Genomic DNA, 20,657 nt, shown 5'->3' with positions numbered 1-20,657 from the left:
ACTTCATCTTTAGATGATAAGTCGAGGTGATAGCTTTTAAAGCATTCAACGTGGGTCACTTAATGATCACATTATATGCTGACCGAGTTCTCACTACTAAAAACTCAATCATCGACGTGGCGACATAAGGGTTTGCGCATATAAATATTGACAATCTAATGGACCTCATTGATTGTACCGCATCTCCAGTGAACCCTTTCAATGTAGTTGGTGTTGGTTTCAACTGATCTTTGCCAATTCCCATTTTACTGAAAGCGTCCCAGAATAAGATATATGACGAACTTCCATTTTCAATTAATATCCTCCTGGTGGTCAAATTTGCCACAAGTATTGTTACCACTAAAGCATCATCATGGGGATCTACAACCCCTCGACAATCCTTGTCGCCAAAAGATATTGTGGGTGACACCTGTACTCAGGGCTGTTTGATGGGTCTCTCTATATTATAGACTTCTTCATATCTTGCCCATCTTGTATAGGCTTTTCTTCTTGAGGAAGTTGGGTCACTTCTTGCATATTCGGAGCAATCGTGTGTATCTCGCCCAAAGGTGGATTTCTCCGATTTTCATCCGCTCTTGTTCTTCGGTCACGAGGTTCATTTGACCTCATTTCCCTTCTTGGTGATTCTCATTGCCTAGGGCTCTTACTCCTTCTTTTTTGTGCTTAATTTTTCATTCATTCGTACGCCGTGGGGGGGGGGTGATGTTCTGGGCGATCAAATGTTCCAACTCACCACTGCCCCTCATCTCTTCTACTTTTCGTTTCAAGTTGTAGCAGTCCTCGGTTCTGTGTCCCCCTTGTTTTGTGATAAATATAGTACTTCTTGGTCTGTCGCTCGTTATCGTTGATTGGTTCTTCTTCCTTTGTTTTGTCAGAGTAGTGCATATAATTGCCATTATGCCTTTTTAAATTATTATCCCGCCTTAACACCTGTTGGCCTCTTTTCGCCTTTTGACCTCCATCTCAGTCTTTTCTCTGTCCTCCTTTCAGTTCCCATTCACTCATTCTTTCTGGTTGGGTGGTCAAGGTGATCAGAGTGTCTTCAATATTAACAAAATCATCAGCCATGTCGATGTACTCTCGTAAAGTGGAAGGAGTTTTTTTGGCCAGCTCAGCCACAAAAGGGCTCCTTGGCCAAATACCTCCTAGTAACGCTGCTAGCATGATTTTCTCATCTTGATTATCAGCTGTCATTTTCTCTTTATTGAAGCGTGTTAAATATGCTTTCAAACTTTCATCCTCTCGCTGTTTGACAGTTAATAAGTATGCAGTGAGCCTCATGCGCCTTCTACTCGCCATGAACTGGGTCAAGAACTGCAGGCCCAGTTCCTCAAAACTTTCTATAAAATTTGGTTGTAGTGCACCAAACCATCATCTTGCCGATCCCTTTAGAGTCAAAGGGAAAGCTCTTCACGCAATTTCTCCCGAGAATCCGTGAAGCGTCATATGCGTTTTGAAAGTGTCAAAGTGCTCCATGGGATCTTTTGAGTCATTATACAGGTTTATCGACGAGAGTTTAAACTTTGCGGGCAGAGGCATCGTCATAATTTTTGCAGAAAATTATAGATTTGTGCTGGACAGCAACTGATCGGCCGAAGAGGACGTTCCTATCTTTTTGGCCACCTTCTCATATTTATCCATCAAGCTACGTACATCGTGGTGCAGCTTTTTTGATTCCTCATTCTCCTAATGGCCTTTGCCCGCATTGTTTGCCTTCATCTCTACTCTGTCAGCCTGACTGGGTGTCGCATCCTCTCCCGACGACTCGTTTCGTGACTTGAGAGTCTCATTTTCCTTACGCAGTGAGTCCACCTCTGTCGAAAGCTTCTTTATTATCTCTTCCATTTCTGCAAGTTTCTCCTCTATGTTTTGTGAAGTTTCTCACTGATTTCTAGTTGCTTGAGACCTAGTGGTGATGAGCATGTGAAAAACATGTTAAGTGTGAGACTTAGAAAATCTCACAGATAGCGCCAACTGTTATGGATGTATTTCACTGCCGTCACCTGGTGATCATCTGCAACCAAAGATTAGACGTCTTTGAAATTCGATGGGAAGCCTCCGATATTTAAGTCAGTAACCATATGATAATAATAATCTCCAAGAATTCGATCCCTTGTACGTATCTGGATATTCCTTTTATATAGAGTCTCTGAACCATTTTGTTGCTTAAGTGATAATAGATATATCTATTATTCAAATTCAAACTTGGGTTGAGGGTTCTTGCTCTAATGGATTGATGTAATAACTGTCATTCCTTTATCACAACTGGGTGGTTATTTAGTTAGCAATGGGAAGTGAGCTAGGTCATTCTCAAATTTAATTGATCCCTTTGGTATTGAGACTCAAATCATAAATAGATGAAGACCCAAATCCGTACTGTATCGGTGAGAGGAATGTCCTCTCCAATATTCTAATTGTATTACTAACTATTAATTATTAAAGGCCTATGAAAAAAAAAGTAATAATTATTAAGTTCCAAAGCTATTAAATTAAATTATTGGCGAGAATTGGTGGAGGGAATGAATTGGATTCCTTTCCATCGCTTTCGAAGTATCAAAGGGGGGGCCCTTTGGGCGCGTCCCGATATTCCTCCTAAACAGGCCGAACGGGATCATCACCATCTAAATTCCCAAAAACCCCTTCCCCCACCACAACGATTGAAGTCGTTTGATATCCATGGCCGTATTCACCGACAGAGGGTATTACCGACATTTAGTATAACGAGAAAGAAAATGTGTAGTTGGTAATCGGGAAGTGATGTTGCCAAGGTCCAGCTGGTGCGTGCCCCAGTTATAAACTTCCAATCCAAGTTACGTCGTCGTTTTCAATGTCCAAACTTTTTCTGCAGGTCTATTCAGGTGTGGTACTTCCATCCCATTCAAGTTTTCAACTACCATATATTTACGAGCATTCATATTTCCATACGCCACACATTATAATACACTATACATTTAATAAAAGAAAAAAAAATATAATATATAAAGATAATAAATAGAATGTTTATATATTTATTAAAAATTAATGATTATATTAAAAAAAATTATATTTATCATCTTCACACACTATACACTATACACTACACACCTCACTTTTTCTATTTTTATTTTTTTCTGTTATCAAATATATAGTATATGGATGATGAGTAAAATAATTTAATTAGTTTAAAAATAACAAAACTAAATTTTTTCTTTATAAAAAAAATATAGTATGTAGTGTGTGAGAATGATAAGTAACAAAACTCTTATATCAAATAACATTTGTGCTTAAAGATTAATTAATATTAAAAAAAGGTAAAAATAATGTTATACTTTATACTTTTATCTTATTTTTATCATATTATGTAAGATATGATATATTTATCATCATTGAATGATACAGAATAATTTAATAAAAAATCATCTAATAATAATAAATATATCATATTTTATATTGTATAAATAGAGTAAAATAATGGTATAGTATATAAAATTTTTCTTTTATAGCTACACTTTCCACACATCTCACGTAATATTTTTTATTTTAACTCAGCACATAAAATATACTATGACTGTAGACTGATGTAAATAATTACACTTTGATAAAACTCTTTTGATTTATGTGCTTTATTTAACATCAAAATGATTAAATAATTAATATACTTCACACAAAGAAGATGTGAACTGTCTTGTAGACTGACTGACATCCCCTGTTTTACAGAGAAACTGTACCTGCGAGAGAGAGAGAGAGAGAGTCGACATTTGTTAATAATTTTTCTCTACTCATTTGCAAACCTCTCTTTACGTATGTCATTCGTTTTATATCTTCATCTGCTCGGCTGCTCGCACGCGCCTCTCAAACCATTTCGACAGTCTGCTTTGCTGCAAGAAACCACCTTTCTTTTCCCGTTCATTTCTTTTAAAGCATCATTCCCCACTTTTCAGTGAACATTTTGGGTGTGGCCCTGTGGGGGTAGTAGATACAGGATTATTTACTTTCTAAAAGGCAGCGCCCGCTTGATTTTGGTTCAGAAAGATTGTGTGAAAAAAGGTGCTTTTCTTCGCCTTTCTTTAGTCCGATATGATTTTTTTCTTCAATTACTGTTTATGTTTGTAAGTCTTACTATTGTTTTCAACCCTATAGGTACATTATCATTTCCCACCTCCATTTTCTTTTCTTATAACAGCTAAACATCTCTATTATCATTATCTTCTTTCTCTATATTATTGGCTTTCCATGTGGGTGGTTTAATCTTATGGGTCCTGATATTATTTGAGTATTTTGTTTCAGGATCCCAGGCTCATTTTAGTGGCTTTTTGCAGGATTTAAGATCTGGGTGGTGGTTAGATTCGGGTTTCAGAGAGCTAGTCTATAGTAACTTATGCTTGTAATTTCTGTTTCCTAGAGTCTTAGAGGCAGTTGTAAAACGAAGTTCTAGAAAGAGAGAGATCAATGGCAGGAGGAGGTGGTGGTGGAGGAGGTGCAAAAGCAGATGAGCTACAGCCACATCCAGCAAAGGACCAGCTACCCAACATTTCTTTCTGCATTACCAGCCCACCTTCATGGCGTGAGTATCTCTTTCACTCTCACTCATCCAAAGTTCTTTTTTCTTTTTTTTTTTTCTTTTCTTTTCTTTTCTTTTTTTTTTTTTTTTTTTTTTTTTTTTTTTTTTGCTGACGTTTTAACTTGGATTCTGAATTGTTGTTTCATTTTGGAAAATATAATTGATAGATTATTCATGGTTGGTCGTAGTTTCTAAATCTGATTCTTCTGAATCTATCTTGGTATATCTAAGGCATACTTTGTTTAAGTTAGTCTGAATTCGAATCCATTATCTCTGCGTTTAACTGTTCAAAAATATCTTTAACGAGTTCTCCCTTTTTCCTTAGCAGATACCCACTTTTTGAAAAAAGTAAACCTCCATTCGTTTTAAATATACCTCATTCTTGTAAAGAAAAATTCTGATCCTGTTAAAAAAAGAACTGCTTTTTGGCTGAAGTTATTCTTTTATTTATTTTTTACTGGGAATATTGAGTGAATATTTTTGGGTTTTTATGGGTGCTAATGCTGTACTGTTTCGGGAACTTGGGATTTGGCTTTCTGTCACTAGATTACATGCTGCGTTCCTAATTATGAGTTGGTTGCAGCCATTTTAGTTCCTTTTCTTTTTCTTCTAGTTTTGATTTTCCTTTTAAGACCTTATCTCTAGTTTTTTCTTTTTCGCCTCTTTCTTTTCTTTTGCTTTTCCTGGTTCTCTACAGTAGGCATTACACTGTTTGTCTTAATGCAAGAATGCCTCTTTTGACTCTTTCTGATTATTTGGGTCCTAATCCTTGTTAGCCATTTTGATCTGCTTAAAATTTTTTTAATTCAAACACATTGTCACTGTTCATAGATTGGGTTATTTATTATTTCGTTTTTATTTATTTATTATTTTTTAATATTGCTTTCATTTGTAAACCATTAAACGCTGTTATGGGACATGATTCAGCTGAAGCCATCCTTCTTGGGTTTCAACATTATCTTGTGATGCTTGGCACGACCGTTCTCATACCCACTGCTCTGGTTCCTCAAATGGGAGGTGGAAATGTAAGCATCCAAGATACATTTGAAAAAAAATGCTGTTTTTTATTATATCTGATACTTGCTTCAAGGTGTCACTGGTAATTTTTACGTGCTGTTATTGTAGGAGGAGAAGGCAAAGGTGATTCAAACCCTACTCTTTGTTGCTGGTTTGAATACGTTGATGCAGTCATTGTTTGGGACTCGACTGCCTGCGGTCATTGGAGGGTCATATACCTTTGTCCCGACCACAATTTCAATTATCCTTTCTGGGAGATTCTCCAATATCCCAGACCCTATAGAGGTTTTGTGATCTCAGACCCATCCCATAATATCTGGTGGCATTCATATCATCTTTTGATTTTCTGGTTAATATGGTGTACGTGTTTAGTGCAAGTGTAGTGCATAACTAGTGTTCGGCTTTGGCATGTGATATTGCTGGTAATTATGTGGACGCATTCTCTTGTATACGTTCTGTGTACTTGGGCTATTCCTATTTTTTTGTATTAATAAAAAAATTTTTACCTATAAAAAAATTGTTGCTGGAAATAATGTGTCTTCATTGCCCCTCAATCACTGCCAAAAAGAAAATAGGATAGCGAACATTTTCCTATTCAAATCCATTTGGAAAAGTAAAGAGGAAGATGATTATCATGTATTCAAACAAACTACATAATGAACATGTTATTATAATCTATTTGGAAAAAGTAAAGAGGAAGATGAAAATTATGGTATAACTTATTGGTGTTTGCACCAGAGTGGTTGTAACTATGTCACCTTGTCTTGATGCTTATACAGAAATTTAAGAGGATAATGCGGGCAACCCAGGGTGCTCTCATTGTTGCTTCTACTCTTCAGATTGTCCTGGGCTTCAGTGGCCTGTGGCGCAATGTTGCAAGGTTGGTTCAGAGCCTACACAAATATTAAATGAAACAATCCTTGGGAAAGTTGGGGCCTTATCCCTGTTGTTTATGAATTAACTGTCTGGATTCCGTTTACTTGTGCATCATACAAGATCATTGCATAAAATGCAACTGAAAGTTATTTTCATTATTTTGTTTTTTATGGTTAATACTAATTTTAATTGAGAACTCTGAATCAGTTTGATTTCTGATAGAGATTTATTAATCACTTCACATTTACTCACTCCAGCTTTTTATCCAAAAGAATCTGCAATGAACCAAATAACTGAATACACTGTTGTGACTTCTCATACTACAATTTGAAAATTATTTTGTTTGATTCATGCATTTTTCAGGTTCTTAAGTCCACTTTCAGCTGTTCCTTTGGTAGGATTAGTCGGATTTGGGCTGTATGAGTTAGGCTTTCCTGGGGTAAGTCTTCTTTTGCTGTAATGAACCCTTGCCTATCGCTAGATCATGTTACTCTCTGATGCTGACTCTTGGTTTTATTATCAAGGTTGCGAAATGTGTAGAGATTGGGCTGCCAGAGCTTGTTGTTTTAGTTTTCATTTCACAGGTACTCGTCTTAAACATTTGACAGATTCAATTCTTATGGTCTTGAATTTATTATCTGTTTTATCTATAGCATTTCTTTGAATTTTATCCTTAGAATCTTTTATAGCAACGATTACTGTTAGGCTAATATTGTTTAATGCTTTTTTATGCAGTATATGCCCCATGTGCTACATTCAAGAAAACATTTCTTTGATCGTTTTGCAGTCATTTTTTCAGTGGTGATTGTTTGGATTTATGCTCACCTACTCACTGTAGGTGGGGCGTATAACGATGCAGCACCAAAAACACAAGTAAGCTGTCGTACCGATCGTGCTGGGCTTATAGATGGTGCTCCATGGTAAGTGAGGTTGTTTCATTAAAGAAATGCTCTTTTCAGAATTTATATCTGATAACTGTCAGTCCGATTATTGCCACAAAATACAGCGCCCTGATATTTGGCTCTATTTGATTGTTAAATTTATAACAGCCCTTGCAAATCCCTTTTCATAATCATTAATTTGTAATTCAAGCTGATCGTGGTTCTTCATCCTTTATTTTCACAACTTCTTGTTCATTCGATAAAAAATGCACCAAAATCCTTCAATTTGTGTATGTCAATTATTACTTTCCAGTGTAAAGGTGCTGTAGGATATGTGGGTTGAGGTAATTAATGATTCTTTGATTAGTGAACCGAAGCTAAAGTTCTGGCATTTAGTTACATGGACTATTAAGGAGAACTTCTTTATTTTTTCAAAAATATTTGTTTTGGCTGGTCAGGGGGTGGGGAGGGGAGGGGATATTTGAGTTTCCACTTAGAGTTGTCCAAAATGGTTGCCTCAGTTCAAATGAGCAGCAATACATTGAAAATTTTGCATTGTGGACTGGGATTTTGTTTTTTAAAATTATTTGTCATAATTACTTTGACCAATTTTTACTTTTAAGTTGCCAACCCTGGTTAGTTTAGAAGGATTCCTACAACCAAAACCATTGGTATGGAGTAGTTTTAGTTGTGTTATCATCTTTAACTTTTGAGCAAAAGCTATTGTAGTGAACTATAATCTGGCATGCATGTGGTATTTTTGTAATTATAGATTGATTTCAACCTCAGGATACTTCACCTACTATGTTAATGTATCTACCAAGATAAATTCGTTCCTCTGTTTGATTCTGGACATGGGTGAAAGAGAAGTGTTTGAAATTTGGTTTGCAGGATACGAGTTCCATATCCTTTTCAATGGGGAACTCCTTCATTTGATGCTGGTGAAGCCTTTGCCATGATGATGGCTTCTTTTGTTGCTCTTGTAGAGGTGTGCTTTCTTTCTATTCTTCTTCTTTGGAATGATTCAAACCAAGTACCAAAATGTATTACCATCATTGCTGTTGTTATTGCCGTAATTTCTCCTGCACTTCAAATTTATTTTGTACCCTTGCTGCTGTGTCTTGTGCTTTCATTTGACGTCCCTTAATATGCTGTTAATGACTAGATATTCCATGATATCTTTAAATTGAATGTCAACAGTTTAACCCTACCTTAAGCATTATGATGTTCTCGTAGTCAGAATCAAAAGTTCTTATTCGTAGCTAGTATTTCATTATCTGAACACTGATATCTCTAATGATGATGTTTTTATTAGTTTGTCTCCTGAAGTTTACTCATTTCTCATGTATTTCGGATGATTTGAGCAGTCCACTGGTGCTTTCATTGCGGTATCAAGGTATGCAAGTGCAACTCCGCCGCCACCTTCCATTCTTAGCCGTGGAATCGGTTGGCAGGTAATTAGAAAGGCGTGTCTCTCATGTTTTAGTCAAATTCACCTGACAATGCAATAGGAGGTTCTAGCTGTCTTTTCATGTGTTATATTGTGGATAAATTCTATATTTCTCTTGTTGTACACATCGTTGCACGAAGATATACTAATTAGAGGAACTTGTTTAAAAAAAGCACTGGATTATTACTCCCGTGTAGCCTGAGACTTCAGCACGCATTACAAATCAAAGAGAAACAGAATAAAAAAGAGTGCAGGCTATTCCTGATTCAAGCAGAACCACGCATGCAAATGCACATGAGGAAGAAATGGAATCAAAATTCTCCATTGATTGAACAATTTATAAACATTTGTGTGAAGTAAAAGAACAGAAACAGGAAATTGCTCCATCAGTGTGTACGCTGGTGCTTCCCTTTGATCCACCACATGGTCCTACCCGTGTTTAAACTCAGGCCTGTCCATGTTTATCAAGGTTACCATCCTCTCAGCCTGATCTGATTAAACCTTTAACAATAAATATGAAAACTTGCGAGAAAAAGGTTTAGAACTTGAAATCATAAGAAAAAGTGAAAAAATATTGAGAGGATTATCGTAATTACTCTGTCCATCTGGGTTGGTTGCTGAAGGCTATTATTAATTCTGGGACTTGACCGTGTGGTTTTTTTCATGGTATTCCTAAAAATCAAATATTTATATGCTAGAATAGCATTTGCATGTTTCTTGGTGTTTAGATTCGAGATAAAATTATGTTCTTATTGTGCATTAATTACTTTTGCTCACAGGGCGTTGCCATCCTGTTTTCTGGGTTGTTTGGAACTGTGAATGGATCCTCAGTATCTGTGTAAGACCCGTAATAGGGGAAATCTATGCTGTATGACTGTTCTATTCCAATTAAGTGAAAACAAGATCTGAGGACTTTACCTGGCTTATCTACAGTGAGAATGCTGGTCTTTTGGCCTTGACTCGTGTTGGCAGTCGAAGGGTGGTACAAATATCTGCTGGATTTATGATTTTCTTTTCCATTCTTGGTAAGTTGTTGATGCTTGAGATGTGATAAAATGTATGAAAATTGAATAATTATTACCAATCAGCCTTTCTTTCAAAAAAATTTGGTATCTGTTAATCAGTCGACTTTTCGTCATTGTACAGGGAAATTTGGAGCAGTCTTTGCTTCTATCCCAGCATCCATAATTGCTGCCTTGTACTGCCTTTTCTTTGCTTATGTGGGTATGTCTCCCTGATTAAACATGTTAACAAGTAGAGGTGTGAACGCTTGATTTATCATGTTCATTTTTAGTTGTGCTTATGGTGCATACTCAGGTTCGGGGGGCCTTAGTTTTCTTCAGTTCTGCAACCTAAACAGTTTCAGAACTAAGTTCATCTTGGGCTTCTCCATCTTCATGGGCTTGTCGGTGCCGCAGTACTTCAACGAGTACACAGCAGTCAATGGTTATGGTCCGGTCCACACAAGCGGAAGATGGGTATGAATGACATGTCAACTCTGAATCTATCTGATCTAGTAAGCTTTTCTTAAAATCATTTCATGGTAGTTTCTGAGCTCCACTGACAAAAAGCATCATTCTTTTCTTGGCAGTTTAACGATATTGTGAATGTCCCTTTCTCATCCGAAGCTTTCGTTGCTGGTTGCTTGGCGTTTTTCCTGGACAACACGCTGCATAAGGACAGTGTAATCAGGAAAGACAGAGGTAAACATTGGTGGGACAAGTTCCGATCATTCAAGGGTGATACAAGGAGCGAGGAATTCTATTCCCTTCCCTTCAATCTGAACAAGTATTTCCCATCTGTTTGATCCCGGCAGCCCTAAATTATAAGAAGATTAACCATAAATTACTCCGTTCGAAGGTTCTCAAAAACTGTCTGATCGTGTTATAAATCATTGTTATCTCCATTACTTGTGATTCTTATTACATGCTACAGCGGTATAAGAGAGTCTTTCTTTATAGAATGCCTTTTGAACATTTTTGTTCTTCGTCGGAAATCCAATGGCACGATCGGAATTGAGCTAGAGGATGAAAACTGACCTCTCCACCCCAGTTTGGCATAACCGTGCAACGGTTCTGCGGCTTGGGGTATTGATCAGACCAAACCATGAGGGCAAATCTCTACCTCCATTGGTGTGGTCCGGCAGGCATCGACACCCAATGAAAGGAGGAAGAGACAAATGAATGAAGGGTGAAAATGCAGTTACGTTAGAGAGAGAAGATATTTACAACTGTGAATTGTGCAATTGCTACATAATCGTTTTGAAAGAAGTGAATAAAATATGAGATTTATATGAAAAAATTAATTTTTTAATAGTGACCACTTTTTCAAAACAATTATGCGGTATTTACGTATTTCACAATTGTATATAGAATTACTCTACGTTAAAAGCAAATAAACATAAACAAACAAATATAAAAAGGTGAAATTGCAATGTAGAATACTAGAGTTATGTTTAGATGTTGAGTTGAATTGAGTTTTTTTATTAATAGTAATGAATTGAGATGGTATAGTGAGTTTTGTGGGATCTATCTAAGATGATTTCATTTGAATCATCAATTCATCTCAATTTATCTCAACTAATTATTACAATTTTTTCAAATTTCAACATAAAATATAATAAATAATTTAACTTTTTCAAATCTTAAAATAATAATAATATTAAAAAATAATATTCTAATAATATTTTATCATCTCAACTCAACTCAACTCATTTTAACATCTAAACTCAACTTTAATCTTTGAATGTTAAGATGAGTTTAGATGTATTTATGAGAAGTTGAAAAAGGTTGTAGATCTTAAGTGTAAAAACGTTTTGAGTTAAGATGATTTTAATAATTTGAGAATTGAGTATTTAAATATTAGATTTAACTTAAAATTAGATTGAACTGAATTGAACTCATAAGAGTTTAACATAAAATGGGGCGCTTGTAGAACACGCTTGGATATGAAAAACTTTGTTTGCATATGAAACGGGCAAAGATATGGTATGACAGTCCTTTTAACCCCGTTGGGTGCTGGCAGAGTTGCGTGCTCTTTTCGCCGGCCTGTTCCAGGCTGCAGCACATGTAACCACGAAAGAAAGAGGGAATTGCAGGCAGCAACAGAAAATAAAAAGAGAATTTGCTACAGGAAAATCTTCTATTTATCATCCTCCTCGACATAACATCAAATAAGTTTTCAGATTTAGCTTGAAAAAATGAAACCTTCAGAACTCTATGACTCTGCACTAACTTATTTTTCGTGAAAAATCGCAAGTTCTGAACCTGCCTTCATGTCTGTACCTTATTCTTATCGAAACTGCATCATCTGGATTAACATTGCTGGGGGGGGGGGGGGGGGGGGGGGGGGGGGGGGGGGGGGGGGGGGGGGGGGGGGGGATGGGGATTGGGGTGGCTGAAAAATATACACCACCTTTTGGACCAGAGAAATGCGACATGAATCAACTTCATTTCAGGTGAAATGGGTTATATCCATTTGATATAAAACACAATATATTTTTACCTATTTAAAATAGAGAAATTTTATTTACAATCCTGAGTGGGGGGTTCCATTGATGAATGAGGATAAAAGAGAAAAAATATTTTAAAAAAAATATTATTGTAATTTTAATTTTTTTAAACATAATTATATGAACTTGCATAAGCAATCTTCAAAATTGGAGACTGTACGTAGACTAACTCGGTATCAAGTATCTAGATCGTCATAATTGATATGAATTGCGACCGGGCACCTGCCTTGCCTTACGCTTTAAAAGTGCCTTGCAATCCATTCAATGACAAGAGAACTGTTAGGAGCAAAGGGAACATTTATGTGCTTGGAATAACCAAGGTGATAGGTAACCATTTTAAGAAATTTCTTTGGCACTAAAACATATATGTGACAGGATTTTATCAATTTCATTTTGAATGGATGACATCTATTTATCAATCTAAAACATCTCATACTTTGTTCTACATAAACTCTCAACTGATACACAAGAATTTGATCACCCTGCCTTAATAATTGTCACTTCCCATTCAAAGAAGGGTAGCCCTTATATGGACCATAGGCTAGAAAATATAATATTTTGGTTTCAATCCAAAGAGGCTTTAGTGTTTGAATCAACTGAAACATTTAGAATGACTCCTGATGATGGCCAGAAGAATAAGTCATCTTTGTATGCCTGTTTTGAATAAACATAAAATGAAAGCATGGCTTGAGAATATCTAAATAAATCTGCACATGCCATGCATGCAATATGTATTTACTTTGTTTAGAAGAACACCATTTTCTTACCAGTATTGGGTTATTCAATTCAAGAAGCTTGAGAAGTGGCATAGAATTAGTTTATTAGAGTAGTTGTAAGAGGAATAGAATACTCTTCATTTCATTTGAAATAGATAATATCTATTTTAGTGTAAAATATGGGGTATTTTAATCATTTCACATCATGTTGACAACTTAAATGACCAAACTACTCCATATTTTGTACTAGAGTAGTTCTACTCATCTGCTGGTTACTTTTCATAAACCACATAACCGGTGATGTGGCTCTTTTTTTTTTTTTGTTGGTAAAACACGTGCATTTTACCTTTACCGCTGAATATCCCAAATCAGTCTTATGGGTGGATTTCGAATTTTTTCCTCTCACATTCTTCCTCCGCCCACCTTTGCCTCTTTGCCAGCCTTCACTCGCATTTAGCTCATGACCTTCGAAGTTGCACTACGTCAGCCATCGCCTGGGGCAGCCGACGAGGACGACCAAGCCGCGTTTAGCTCACACACAAGTTTTCTCTTGCCAAGCTGCTCCATAGTTCTTCATTATCTTCGTTTTGAGACGTGAGAAAAAGACAATAAGATATAAACAAGAGGAGGAATAACGTTGAGAGCATAATGGATCATTTATGACAGATATCATAAACTCCCAGAGTTAGGGATTCACGATTTAACAATTGGACCGGACAATTTCTTAAACCTGGTTTGCCACATCATAGGTGTGTGGTGTGTGATCTCAAACCGGACTAAGACTATAATTACTCTTTGTACTAAATAGATACTATCCGTTTTACTTTACATGGAGAGGATCATTGTCCATTATAAGAACTAACTTTCTACAAAAACAAATGTGAATTGGAATTCTTTCACCAAGTACTAGTAAAGGTCTTTCTATGCCCACTTTTAAGGATATCAAACAGATAACATAAGTTATTTTGGAAGGAAGAGCTTTGCTTTTATTGAGCCACTCATCTATCTATGCTTATATTAAATGATCACAAGTTTGGTCATTTAAATTAAAATAATTTGAAAAGTCATATAACTAAATAATAGACAATTTTAAAAGTTCATAACACTTCTGTATTCTTTTTTTTTTTTTTTAACACTTCATCTTCTTACTTCATATCTTATTTATTCTCGGATAGAACAATTCCATATTTAAAAAAATTCATAACTAAATAATAAAAAAGTAATAATTTTTCACGTGCTTAAAGGATCCTCTAAAGAATCCAAAATTTACCCATTTTTTCTACCTTCACAGAAAATTGACCCATTTTAACCCATTTGATTAGATGATGAGTACGAGTCAAATAATCAAGGAATGCTCATCGAATTAGAACAAACAACATCATTATTAGTGTCACAACTTGTCATAATCATATTCAAAAGCAGGATTAATTAAGATCTTAACAACAAGATTGCTGTTGAACACTGAACTGACAAAAAACCTCGTCTTCTTGTTTTCATCTGTGGTTGTTTTGGCCTGTGTCATGCGTTTTTTAGGTAACACAAGACAAAAGGGACAAAAATCATATCCTCACAGGAATCCCAAAAAATGCTGTTTGGTGATCCGAACAGAAAGTTAAATGCCAACATAATGACAATAGGACCTACAAAAATGAGGCAGCCACCTAATTCAATTCATGAAAATACGAAGATACTAAATTCTACCCACAAAGTTTTAGGATCCCATCCCTTTGTAATTAATTGTCTATCCCAATTTGAAAAGGGCGTGCAAACCCCACTGCCTCGTGCAGGTCTTCGGATGAGTACTGCCTCGTGTAGTCGGACCCATTCGCCTCTCTGACATTACCTGCATGCTCTAACTTTTCTGCAATTTGAGCAAGCGATTCATAAAAATCTTCATTCCTAGTTTTATTTTTCAAGTCAAAGTGTATTGGAGAAAAATCGCCCATCGATGTTAGAAAATGTTCCATATATCCCTTTCGTGACACAAAATTCGTACACACGCCACACCACCATTCTCTCTAGATGCCGATCTACAAGATGGGTCAAGAAATATTGCCGTCAAACTAGTGTGTTTGGCTCACGCGTCTCCTAGGCCATGACTCTGACAACTAAACACACGACGCCGATGGATTTCGTGGCCTCATATGTTCAAAGTGCTTTTAACCCCACTCGATCCATTCCTGTTAATACTCTTTGGGTGTTGCCGACGATCGATGTTTATAGTCTCTAGCTATCTCACTGTATTTTTATTTTTTCCGAATGAGAATATGGAGGCCATAGAAATACAGATCTCCTATGAAATGGACTAGAATAGTTCATTGCAGTTTTTTTCTACCGATTGAATCAAAATTCTCTCATTTGCTTAGCTAAGGAACATGGACCCCAAATCTATGGTTCATTGTAGAAGTGTAAATAAAAAAAAAAAAAAAAAAGGTAAACTGGTTGAATTGGACCGAATCGGTGTGTTCATTCCGGTTCGTAACTGGTTTTTAAGAATCGGTTTTCATATTTTAAAAATTAGTTTGAACCGAACCGGACTAATATATATATATTTTAATTTTAATTTTTATATTATATATAAAATATTATTTATATAAGTTTTTATATTATATGCTAAGTTGCTAATTAATATAACATGAAATTTTAATCTTATAACATAAAATTAATATAACATGAAATTTTAATCTTATAACATAAAATTAATATAACATTTAATATAAAATAAAATTAATCTTAAAATTTTTAATATAACATTTGATTTATGATATAGCAAAAATTAATCTTATATTTTTAATATAATATTTGAATTTTGATATAAACATATAAATTTCAATTTCATAATGTTTTAATCAAAAATTATAAAATGAGGAATATAGGTCAATCACTTGTCAAAGTTTTATTTGAATATAATTTTGTTTATTCTTAAAATCGGAAAAATTGGACTGGATCGGATTGAAACTAAAAAAAACAAGAAATTCCGGTTTTGATGGTTAATCTATTTTTAAATTTCTAAACCGGTGGATACTGGCTTGATTTTACAAAATGTTCAAAATTGGATTGAACCGGACGGTTACAACTCTAGTTTATTGTCATTTTTCTTCTTGTTTTATTCTATCCCTCTTAGCAATAAATTTTTGTATGAGGTATCCACCTCTCCTCCTGTATATCTGGTTTAACTCAATGCATCTTTAATTATCATAGAAAAAATGCACCAAAAATAGAGATGTTGCACAGTCCACCGATGCTACAATCCATAGATTACCATTATTACTCACCGGTGAGGCCAAAGGTATGCCCACCCTCTTTTGAGTCCTTTTCTACGGCCCCTTGCTTGTAGCTCTCTCTCTCTCTCTGTGGCAAGATTTCATTAAGATCAAATACAATATGAGGGGATGAGGACACCAATAAAGAAAAATTCACTGCAAAAAGATAGAAAAAGGAACTCGATCGGGCCATGTTCCTCTATTTGATAGAGGAGGGGACTACTAAAGAAAAATTGATAAACTTCTCGAATGTGGTTTTGGCCTGTAAGCGAAAAAGGAATAATGTAAGAGAAATACTTTTAACTATAAAGAAATTACACAAAAATGATCTTATAAATTGATATGATTTAATATGATTCATCAGATTATAAAATTACTTTATTGTAAAGTAGATCTAACGGATCACATGAAATCACGTCAGTTTGTGAGATTATTTTTGTATAATCTATTTGTGGCTGTAGCAGTTCTCATAATGCAATTAACTCATGCTTTGATATTTGCTGATGTAGATATCCACATCTTCTTTCTTCTTTTTTTTTTTTTTTTTTTTTTTTTTTTTTTTTTTTCCGATCTTCGGTTAGGAAAAGATGAAACATATATATTAGCTAAATACTTAAGATTGTAGCAGATTATTGGTGACATCATACAATGCAGTATCAACGTGTAGGTAGGGTTGTAATCGAGCCGAGCCAAGTCGGTCTTTGGCTTGCCGAGCTCGGCTCGACTCAAAATACTCGAGCTCGAAATTTTTTTTTATTATTCGTTCGAGCTCGGCTCGATAAGTACTTAAACTCTCAACTCGAGCTCGAGCTCGAGCTAGAACTGTGTATTTTTTTTGAATAAAATTTAATAATTAATAAAATAAATAAATAAATAATTTAATATTAAATTTATACAACTAACAAGTAGAACCTCTATTGAGTTATAAAATTTTAAAAAATTTATAAATAATTAATATCTAACTAGTTGATATTTATCTAAAATAACAATATATTATATGCCTACATATATTATTAATACATACACTTAATATGATAGCATATATCTATTTCATATATGGTTCCCACATATTAGTATATGAAATTATTAAATTTTATCTATTAATTATTATACAAATTATAAAATATACTTATGAAGTATATTCACTATATATACATAAGTAATTAGATTACATATTATATATTTAATTATAAAAATGATATGCTTATATTAGTAGTTACTACATATATATATGTGTGTGTGTGTGCGCGCGCGCGCACGCGCATGTGTGTGCGCGTGTGTATATATACACGTGTATGTATATATTTATCAATATATGAATGAGTTTTAATCGAGTTGAGCTAACGAGTCGACTCGAACATAAACGAGTGAGCCTTAGCCGAGTCGAGTCAAGTTTTGTCGGGTATGTGTCATTTACAATTCGAGCGAGTATATGCTTTCACGAACGAGTTTTTTTTTTTTTTCATGAGTCGAGTTCGATTCGAGTTTAACCGAGCGAGTACCAAGCGGACTATCGAACAGACTGGTTCATTTACAGCTTTACATGTAGGGCTCACACACTCTCAATGAGGGTTTAGTGGAATAAGTCAGATTTGAAAGATAGGCCGTGAGGACTGAGGAGTCCATCAGTTGAAAACCGACCATGATATGGACCATGACTCAGTCCTTGGCAATATTCCTATATATGCTTATATATATGTTTAATTCTGAAAGGAAAATATTACATAACAAAAGTAAAAAAGATAAATTAAAAATACAACAAATAAAATAGAAAACCGAAGCTTTTGCAACTTTTGAATTGGTCTCAAGGGGAAGGAAGCTTTAGGTAAAAAGGGGTAAAGCTTTAGGAATGTAACCCTTCACACGCGACACCCACTCATTAACGTGTCGAGGGAAGCTCTCCAACATGCAAAGGTAAGGGGAAAGGCCATTTTCAGGCTCTCTTTCTCCCAACACAGACCCCTTGGCAATATGAAACATGCCCTACTCTTTTCTCTCCCTCACTTCGCTTTACAGCACACCGCATGGAAGAATGCCCCACAAACCCATCCCAGAAGCATCTTTTTTAGGATTGGTATGGACCGGTGGTAGACCAAAAGAATGTAACGTATCCAAAATTTGGAATGCCAAGTTGATTATGACTCCCTCTGGCCCCCACCTCCTTTTGTCTCTTCATCTCACCAACCACATCATCCCATGTGGGACATCACTTCACTTCATCCTTAAATTTTATTCCCGAACTGCCCTTCCCTCATTGCCACCTTGGATTGCCATTGGCTTAGAAGTTGCCAGCTTAAATAGGCTTTTGCATTGTCATTTGGACATTTACCACATTGCTAGCAAAGTCTGTGGGTGGTTGGTGCATCTCATCTTCTTCTTGTTCCTTGCTTCCTCACACATATCTCATCCTCTTAGCTCAGAGAGAGAGAGAGAGAGAGAGAGAGAGAGAGAGAGAGATGGGGAATTGCCAAGCCATTGATGCAGCAACACTAGCGGTACAGCACCCAAGTGGGAAAGTGGACACCTTTTATTGGCCTATGAGTGCTAATGAGATCATGAAGATGAACCCTGGTCACTATGTTGCTCTTCTCATCTCCACCACCATGTGTCCATCCAACAATGGCAGGGAAGACAGCTCCCAGGTTAAGAACAACAATAGCAACAACAACCTGTTGCAGGTTCGTTTGACTAAGATTAAGCTTCTCCGGCCGACAGATACTCTTGTTCTTGGCCAAGTTTACAGACTCATCACCACTCAAGGTTCTTTTTTTTGTCATACTTGATCTCTTTCCTTTCTGTTTGTTAGGGACAAAAGTTTTCGGGTACGTCCTTGTGCATGCTAGCTTAATCTGACATGAAAGCCCAATTTGCTTTGTGGGTTTCAGAGGTTATGAAAGGCTTGTGGGAAAAGAAGCAAGCAAAGATGAAGAAAAACCAGTCAGAATCTGCAGAGATGCCAGAGAGGGTAAAAGATAAGCCCAAATCTCGACCGGAGACAGCAGCTAGAAATCATGTAAAACTTCATTTCTTTACACACACACAGAGATATATATCTATATATATATATATATATATCTTGTATATATGTTATCTCTACAATTTTGGTCAGGTTTATTGATTCTTTCTCCCTTTAAAGCTAAGTGAATCAAGGATTCCTCAGATCCATCTAGTCAGCCTCGGTTCCGATTGTTCCCCACCCCCCCCCCCCCCCCCCCTGTGGAAGTGGTTTTTATTGTTAAGTAGTTAGACTTTTTATTGTTAATTATAGTTTTCAACTACAAGATTATTCACATCAATACATTACACTAAAATATCTTTTATTTAATGATTCAGAACATTAGGGACTCTTGGAACTGGATCAGCATAAAATAATAGGAAATGCTTGAGTAGTCTGAAGTCAAAGGCTATATGATTAAATGAAGAATAATATCTACTAGATGTTGAATTCTTTCGTGTGCTAATAATTATTATTCCCCATAATTCATAATATGTTCACTAAGTTTTATCACTACACAACAGGTGACAACACATGAGAGAGAAAGACAGGGATCAAGGACAGTAGTTGCATCATCAACTACCTCTGCCACAACCAGGCCAAGAACATGGCAACCATCTTTAAAAAGCATCTCAGAGGCTGCAAGTTGACCTTGTTTTCAAAATCCTGCGAGAAAGACGGTGAAGCTGTGAATTCCTAGATGACCTTTCAAATCAGTGAAAACAATTTCAGATATCAATAACTTCTTTTGTCATTTGCTGATCTGGGTAATGCATAGTTGTGCATAGTAAAGGGGGTATATATCCAGCATCAGTGTAATCTAAGTGTGCTTCTGAAATGAAATTAGACTCCCATGTTATAGATGATTGCACTAGTGCACCACTTGAAATAAAATTCCTCCAGATTTTGAAAGAAAAAGAAAACAAGAAAGTACAAGATCAAGAAGATCAAATCATTATGGTTAGCAAAAAACTAAAATCTGCCATAGAGCAGTATGTATTAAATGCTGTTTCTGCTATAGTTTTCTTATATTTGAGGTCATGCTAGCTAATAATTCCAGCATTTGGGCAGCCATGCACCCGAAGAACAAAAAATAGTTGAGGGAAGCTACAAACAAACAGTATTCGAACAAGTCTGCTATTTAAAATGGATCAAACAAAGAACAAATAGGTCCCCCTTATAATATAAGGACCAAAGTTCTAATCATTGCTTTTGAATAATATATGCCATTGTATGACTATCATTTATCATCTAAACTAGGCATTGCACAGTGATGACAATATTACAAACCCAATTGACCTCTCTCTTGTATTTTATTAATTTCCTAAAGTTACAAAATATCAGTGACATTGTTTATAATTAGTACTTTCATATGAACATTTTCATTTTCTTGGGGATCACATAAACT

At 35.6% G+C, this 20,657-nt stretch overlaps 3 protein-coding genes across 5 annotated transcripts; 2 read left to right on the top strand and 1 right to left on the bottom strand.

Moving 5' to 3' along the window:
* Positions 1-963: 963 nt before the first annotated feature.
* Positions 964-1,299, bottom strand: LOC121236611. Its single transcript, XM_041133055.1, has one exon. It carries the CDS (start codon positions 1,297-1,299, stop codon positions 964-966), a length of 336 nt encoding a protein of 111 aa, XP_040988989.1.
* A 2,373-nt stretch (positions 1,300-3,672) lies between these two features.
* On the top strand, positions 3,673-10,740 carry LOC121237338 (nucleobase-ascorbate transporter 6-like). 3 transcript variants are annotated; one of them, XM_041134042.1, is made up of 15 exons: positions 3,673-4,026; positions 4,382-4,543; positions 5,468-5,565; positions 5,666-5,842; positions 6,337-6,437; positions 6,797-6,872; positions 6,958-7,017; positions 7,169-7,353; positions 8,206-8,302; positions 8,682-8,768; positions 9,544-9,602; positions 9,698-9,789; positions 9,911-9,988; positions 10,082-10,242; positions 10,356-10,740. In XM_041134042.1, the coding sequence occupies exons 2-15, from the start codon at positions 4,429-4,431 to the stop codon at positions 10,569-10,571; spliced, it is 1,602 nt and encodes a 533-aa protein (XP_040989976.1). In that variant the 5' UTR covers positions 3,673-4,026; positions 4,382-4,428; the 3' UTR covers positions 10,572-10,740. The 3 variants fall into 3 exon arrangements, with proteins under 3 accessions (XP_040989976.1, XP_040989975.1, XP_040989974.1); XM_041134041.1 differs by having other exon boundaries at positions 4,299-4,543; XM_041134040.1 differs by having other exon boundaries at positions 4,267-4,543.
* Positions 10,741-18,577: 7,837 nt separating this feature from the next.
* On the top strand, positions 18,578-20,113 carry LOC121237893. Its single transcript, XM_041134816.1, has 3 exons — positions 18,578-19,014; positions 19,140-19,267; positions 19,774-20,113. The coding sequence occupies exons 1-3, from the start codon at positions 18,711-18,713 to the stop codon at positions 19,897-19,899; spliced, it is 558 nt and encodes a 185-aa protein (XP_040990750.1). The 5' UTR covers positions 18,578-18,710; the 3' UTR covers positions 19,900-20,113.
* Positions 20,114-20,657: the final 544 nt, after the last annotated feature.

This window comes from Juglans microcarpa x Juglans regia, chromosome 6S (assembly GCF_004785595.1).
Source record: "Juglans microcarpa x Juglans regia isolate MS1-56 chromosome 6S, Jm3101_v1.0, whole genome shotgun sequence".
NCBI lineage: Eukaryota > Viridiplantae > Streptophyta > Magnoliopsida > Fagales > Juglandaceae > Juglans > Juglans microcarpa x Juglans regia.
This window is presented reverse-complemented; position numbering and strand designations above follow the sequence as displayed.